Source organism: Phaethon aethereus (assembly GCF_964289735.1).
Source record: "Phaethon aethereus genome assembly, chromosome: 26".
In the NCBI taxonomy this organism is placed as follows: Eukaryota; Metazoa; Chordata; class Aves; order Phaethontiformes; family Phaethontidae; genus Phaethon; species Phaethon aethereus.
Window position 1 is genome coordinate 273,610 of NC_138602.1, and position 6,462 is coordinate 280,071.

Below are 6,462 nucleotides of genomic sequence, written 5' to 3' on the forward strand. Positions count from 1 at the left end.
AAAGGAGCTCTGCATTTCCATGGTTGCAAGTGGTGGATCTCGGAAACTGTGTGTGGCTTTTTGGCCATGATAGCATGCAGGGGGCTGGCTGAAAGAAGGATGCAGTGAAATGGGCAGATGGAGACAATTTTGGACCTGACTTGGCTGCCTGCCTTGAAGTAAGTGGGATGAGCTTCAGGTTCAGAAGACAATGGGGTCCAAGGCATCATCATTCAGCTGTGTATCCAGCACCTCTGTGAGATGGATTGTGGATTGTGCTGATTCTATACTTGGAAAAGAGAAGGGACACTAAGATAGACCTCTCTGTCTTGTGGCAGAGAATGGCTTTCTCTTTATAAACCTGGAGAAGATGAGAGAAGGGCAAGGTGCTCACATGCTGAACTTCACCTTCTTCCCTTGGTCTTCAGCCAAGTCCAGCTGAACTCTGGCTTTTCCAGTTCTGTCCCTGCATGTCCATGCAATGTTGTGTATGTCTCTTGGGCAGCTTGATGTTGCTTCCATCTTCCATGCTCTTCATTTTTGCATTTAGATTCAATCCAGAATTCCTCACTCAGCCAGTCTGGCCTCCTGCTGTACTTCCTCGACTTCTGGCACATTGGGATGGATTGTTCTTATACTTGTTCTTCTCCATTGGTTAATCAGAAATTCAGGTGGCTGCTTCATATCTACCTTAGCTCACTTCTGCTTCTCCTCCACCCTGAAAAAGCCTCATTCCTTCCACCCTCCTCACAGGTCATATGCTCCAGGCCTCAAACATCTTCATGGCCCTCCTCTGAACTCATTCCAGTTTATCAATGTTTTACTTGCACTGCAAGGCCCGAACCTAGACACAGTACTCCAGATGTGATCTAATGAGTTCTGACTAAAGGGAACAATCACTTCCTTTAACCTACCAGATGCACTTCTGTTTATACAGCCCAGTATGTACACCACAGCCAGGACACACTGCAGATGTTCAGCCTATTGTCCACCAGGACCCCCATGTCCTTCTCAGCAGAGCTTTTCAGTCCCAATCTTGGGCTTCTGATTCAGCACCAATCACGTGGTTTCCTTTACCTTATCTCCCTTTTTTCTCCTCCCATGCTCACCTGATGGGGTCTTTGTTCGTAAGGGCTCTGGGAAAGTAGTAAGGCAAGGAGGGTGGAGACTTAATGCAGAATTCAAAGGAAGGGGGAAATTCAGCTGAGATGCAAACCATTTGCAAATGCTGGGAATGTGAGAGAAGGCATTTATCGCTGTTGGAATGGGGCAAAAGCTTCTGGAAACTGAAAAACTCAATATTCTAGTAGGGACTTGTGAAGGCAATAATGGGAGGCAAAGGGTCTGAAAGAACCTTTTCTTGGGAGAAGGGCAGTGTTTTGGGGGGGTTCAATGAAGAACAGGAAGGTAAAAGGAGGAGAAACCCAAGGAGGTTTTGGGAACTGTACATCTATGTGTTTGCACATTGAGTGGAAAAGAAGAAGGTGTCATGAGTGGAACATAGCAATAGCAAGCATGCTCTGCTGGGTTGTTTGTGCTAGCAGACCAGGCAGCAGAAAGCATCCTCCTCCTCCTCCGGGCAAGTGTTTATTTGAGGGGCACTGTGCCTGATCATGGTCGCAGAGACAAAGCAGGTAGGATTCCCTTCTTCTGCATACCCAGGGCTGATGTAAGCAGCCACCTTAAGACAGCTCCAGGCACAACAGCAGTGGCAGGAGAGGTGACATCTCCTTCTTCAGCCTGGGGTATACGGCAGCTCCTCCTGGAGGAAAACCAGAGCTTGTGGATGGGTGGACCTTTAGCTGGCCCATATGATAGTTTTCATTATTAAGGATGACATCACTTGGGTTGATTTTAGAGGTGCAGATAAATGATTTGGCATTCCTAATTTTTTTTGACTTTCAGGAATGTTAGAGTGAAGCAGATTGGTTGTTTTTTTTTTTTCCTTTTGTCTGTATAGGACAGTCATCTTCACCCTGCAAATGTCTGTCAATATTCTACCCTCCTGTAGAGAAAAGCATTAGAGCTGGATCCGTTTCATGATCTATGGGATGAATATTCCTCACTGCTTGAATTTGTGCCATGACCTGGGTTACAGAGAGTCCAATGAGACTTTGTGTATTAGTTGGGACAACTGCCCTGGTACAGCAGCAAGAAGTTCAGCAAAGACTAGTTCTACAGTGTGTCTAACAGCAAGATGTAAAATTCTGTAATTTGTTTAAACATTCAAGATTTTCAATTTTTCAATTAAACTTGTATTTTCAATTTAGTATTTTCAAGAAATTAAATGGAATTGCCTTTGAAAGCAGAAAACAGTTCACTAGGTTGACAGTATGTTTGGCTCAGTTGTTTCTCAGAGGTAAGGATTTGTCCATGCAAGGAAATCCAATCGCTTTCAGTTCAACAAAATCGTTCAACCTGTTTCTTTTGATTTGTCTATCCAACACAGCCAAATCACGGCCAAGCAATACAAAAGTCTTGATTTGTGGGAGAAAAATCTGTAAGAGCTTGGCTTAGCCACAGTGTGTGGTCCGACCAATGGCCTTGTATTGCTGGTGATTCCAAAGTTTTGGTGTCTAGACCTCAAGTCCAGTCGCAGGGTAGGGTCTAACGTCTGTATTCACATGTGCTTCATGTTCATGGACCTGCAAAAATCTAATTCCTCCTGCACTTGTTTTGTCTTCTTGTCTTCACAAATCACCGCTGCTAAGGACTAACAGCCCTTTCCGAGGACGGCACACTCCGAGGGCCCTGGACAGGCTGGCTGCTGGGGCAGGCACATCGAGGATCCCCCGCTCACGCCAATCCTGGCTTTGGCCTGATCCGACCCATTTGATACTGAACCAGAGGCTCTGTCAGGCCCTTCCTGGGGTGCTGGGTGCCCCCCCTCCCCCCGTGTCGCTGCGAGTGCCACACATCGGGGACGCCGCACAAAAGTCCTTCCGCCGCGTCCGCTCGGCCCCGTCTCCGCCTCTATGCTCCCACTGCGAGATAGAGCGTCCTCGGCCCCGTGTGGGAGGGCTGGAGGCGGTGCTGTCCCAGCGTTCCCCGCACGCTCTCTCCTTCCGGTGCGGCGCCATCGGCGGAGTGGCAGGTTGAGGCCGGGGCCGGGATCTGCGTCCATCCGTGGCGGGGCTGACTGCTCTCTCCCCGCAGGCATGGCGATCCGCTACCCAATGGCCGTTGGCCTCAACAAGGGCTACAAGGTGACGAAGAACGTGTCCAAGCCCAGGCAGTGCCGCCGCCGCGGGGTGAGTATGAGGCGAGCGAAAGTCGGGCCAGGCCCCAGGAGAGGGTCGGTCGGGACTGGCGCCGCCACCCGCCTGCTGGCTCTCCGAGCCTACCGGTTGGCGGAGCTCCCGGTCAGGGCCCTGTTGCTCCTGGGGCGCGCACGTCCTATTGCGGTCGTGTGTCCGGCGTGGGACCGGGCACCGCCGCAAAGGGCTCGCCGATCCGTCCCCGTCTCCTGGGGGCTGGATGGAGGGCGGGTGAAAGGGATGAGCTGCAGTTCGCAGACAGCCCAGGACTGTGGTCGGGGAGGGTGCAATGGTGCAGCTCGGTTGGTTCTCCGGCTGCCGAGAACCCCCGCACCGCCTTGTGATGGCGCGGCTGTTGTAGATTTGCCACTGCGGAGCTGGGAAGGGTGGTGGGCACTTGCAGGCTGCTGCTTTAGCGTCTAACCCCAAAATTTAACTGGATTGCCTAAATGCAAGGTGGGTGACTGTTTACAGCAGCAGGCGGTGTAGGAATTGAATGTATATTTCCGATGGATGGCAGAAGTAGGTGCTTTGTGCGTCTTCTCCATCCGTAGTCGCAGGGGTGTGGCGCACTGAACTGCAGTGACTGGGACCAACAGAAAACTCGCTTTTCTAAGCACCACGTTTTAAGGGTTGAGAAAGCTGGTGATGTTACCCATGGAGCGGGGGCTTAAATCACGAAAAGTGTTAAATGTGTGAAGGTGGGCGTGGAGTGAAATAGCTGGTTATAGGAGAATTAGCAGGGGAGGAGTCTGTAATGGAAGAATAAGATAAATGCATTTCAACCACAGCTTAAGGCGAATTAGCAGTGAAATAGAAAATAGGCTGGGCGACTTCTGAAGTCCCTCCTAGTCTGCCTCTTGGTAATAACAACAGGTGTCCCCCACAACATTGCCCAGTAATGACAAAATGGGAGTTATTCAGGTTCAATGAATATGCGTGTTAACATGAGAGACTAATTCAGTTTGCATCTTCTAGTCCACTTCGATTAAATGCTGTTTAGGTATATATGTTTGAAATATGTAGCCATGCACACTCTGGATATCTAGTGGTTCTGCTTTTTCTAAGAATGTGGGTGCGTGCAAATGTGTAAAATAGCCAATACTGTGGTTAAAATGAAAACAGACTAGCGTGTCTTGCCGAGATCACCGTGCTGCTTAGCACTTACCAGGAGATTGTACATCCTTGTGACACACTAATAGATAGCATAAGCTGGTTTTTTAGCCCAGAGTTTGCCACCACGCTTTGCAGTCCGGTCTGGGTAAATTAGCACTTACGTTCATTGTGATCCATATGTTTCCCCCCCACTTCCTATAGCGCCTGACCAAACACACCAAATTTGTGCGAGACATGATCAGGGAAGTCTGTGGCTTTGCACCCTATGAGAGACGTGCTATGGAATTGCTGAAAGTTTCCAAAGATAAACGTGCTCTGAAGTTCATAAAGAAACGGGTGAGTCAATCAGACGTCTTAATGAGGATGGCAAAAACTCTGCTATAGTTAACTGTTTTCTTTTTAATTATCTTATTTTTTTCAGTTGGTTGGGAAGTTACTGGTCTGGTCTAAGGGAGTGGAGGGAATGCTCCTTGGGTTGAGTTGGAGAGTGGGAGATGGATGTAAAGGTACTTTACCAGAAAGGCCCAGAGCTACAGTAATCCAGACTTGCCTTGTTATTTTTGCATTACTTGCAAATCTGGTGCAGGCAAGAGGAAAGCAATATTGATGGAGGTTGGGTACCATTAACCAGGTGACTTGAAATGGCGTTCATCGGGGGCAGCCATGAGAGTTGAAAGCAGCTTCTACCTTGCCCCAAATAATTCTTAAGTAGAAGTACTACTGAGGTGTGATGGCAAGTTGTTCCTGGCTGGCCAGTCGAGGTGGATGGAGTTTGAGTCCATGTTTACCAGGACTTCACCATCCTGCCTGCTTTTTAAGTAAAGCATCTTCAGTGAATGCCTGAAGCAGCAAAGAAGTTTTATCTGTTCTCTGCTGGGATGAATGCTGACTGCACTGCTCTCTCCCCTACAGGTTGGCACTCACATTCGGGCCAAGCGAAAGCGTGAAGAACTCAGCAACGTCCTGGCAGCTATGAGGAAAGCTGCTGCAAAGAAGGATTGAGCTGTAGTCTGTAACTCAATAAACTCCTTTATCACAAAAACGGTGTAGTGACTGTTGATGGTACACCTGCTTCAGCCTGTAGGAGTGGGGTGCTCCTGGGGATGCTGAAGGACTGCTGACAAGGCCCTGAACTGCAGTAATCCAGAATTTGCATCGCTATTTTATTTTACCTGCAGCTGGAGATGCAGATACTGGTGTTCATGGTACTGGCCTGTGATATATTCTAGAGGGTGAATCTTCCTCCTGCAGCCCTTGCAGAGCTAGCCTGTCTCAGGATGGGGGAGGTCTCTGCAATGGCTAAGCCTGTGAAGGCTGTGATACCTTACCCTTCCCAGTCTGTGTCCAAACCTAGATGGTGGTAGGAGAGATTTGCTGTTGAAAATGGTAACAACTTTGCCTTCTATCCCCATGGCACTTCAACCTTGTGCAGCTTTTCTTATTCATCCATTTCCCCTTTTACCCTCCACTCATGCCCTACCTTCTGCAGTGTGTTATCAAATCTTGAGAAAATTACAGTAAGAGCTCCCTCAATTTCAGTAGGTTGATTATTCTCCCCTATGGGCTACAATGCTGCAAGACAGGACAAGTGCTGTTCTTCCTGCACAAGGAAATACATTTCAACTAGACTTCATGCAATTACTCTTCCCTATTTACATTAATTCTTTCTAGCATTTGCCATAAGACAAAGTACTCATGTTCTCTGCCCCAAGCCTGTGTTTATTGATGTACAACAGTCATGCTAAGACATTTAATTCTTTTTTTCACTCTGAACATAATACAGCTGCTGCAGTGGCCAAGGCAGTCCATGGTGGAGCACATTACTCTTGTCCAGGTCTGCTCTCTAGACCTGGAGTTGTTTCTGATGGTATTGACCTGTGATTTAATCTGGAGAACCATGTCCCGCTGCAGCTGGATGTGCCAGCTCTCCTGAACTGTCCTAGAATTTCAGTTTCCCCTCCAGCCTAATACAGGTTTATAAGCTGAGACAGGGAGGTTTCTGAAAGCTACTGAACTACCAGTACATCAGGAACACTATATATGGGAATCATAGCCCCAGCTCTGTAGAGTTCAAGGTTTCTATAAGCATTACTTAGAATTACAGGGGAAT

At 48.2% G+C, this 6,462-nt stretch overlaps 1 protein-coding gene across 1 annotated transcript; it reads left to right on the plus strand.

Annotated features, from left to right (window-relative positions):
• Positions 1 to 3,058: 3,058 nt before the first annotated feature.
• RPL36 (ribosomal protein L36) lies at positions 3,059 to 5,381 on the plus strand. Its single transcript, XM_082011011.1, has 3 exons — positions 3,059 to 3,230; positions 4,554 to 4,688; positions 5,265 to 5,381. Exons 1-3 carry the CDS (start codon positions 3,138 to 3,140, stop codon positions 5,352 to 5,354), a joined length of 318 nt encoding a protein of 105 aa, XP_081867137.1. The 5' UTR covers positions 3,059 to 3,137; the 3' UTR covers positions 5,355 to 5,381.
• The last annotated feature ends 1,081 nt before the right edge of the window (positions 5,382 to 6,462 follow it).

Excerpts from the sequence above, each read along its gene's own strand:
- RPL36 (XM_082011011.1), top strand. The coding sequence starts at position 3,138 with ATGGCGATCCGCTACCCAATGGCCGTTGGCCTCAACAAGGGCTACAAG. Across the intron at positions 3,231-4,553 it reads GGCAGTGCCGCCGCCGCGGG|CGCCTGACCAAACACACCAA; the intron begins GTGAGTATGAGG and ends CACTTCCTATAG. Across the intron at positions 4,689-5,264 it reads TGAAGTTCATAAAGAAACGG|GTTGGCACTCACATTCGGGC; the intron begins GTGAGTCAATCA and ends TCTCCCCTACAG.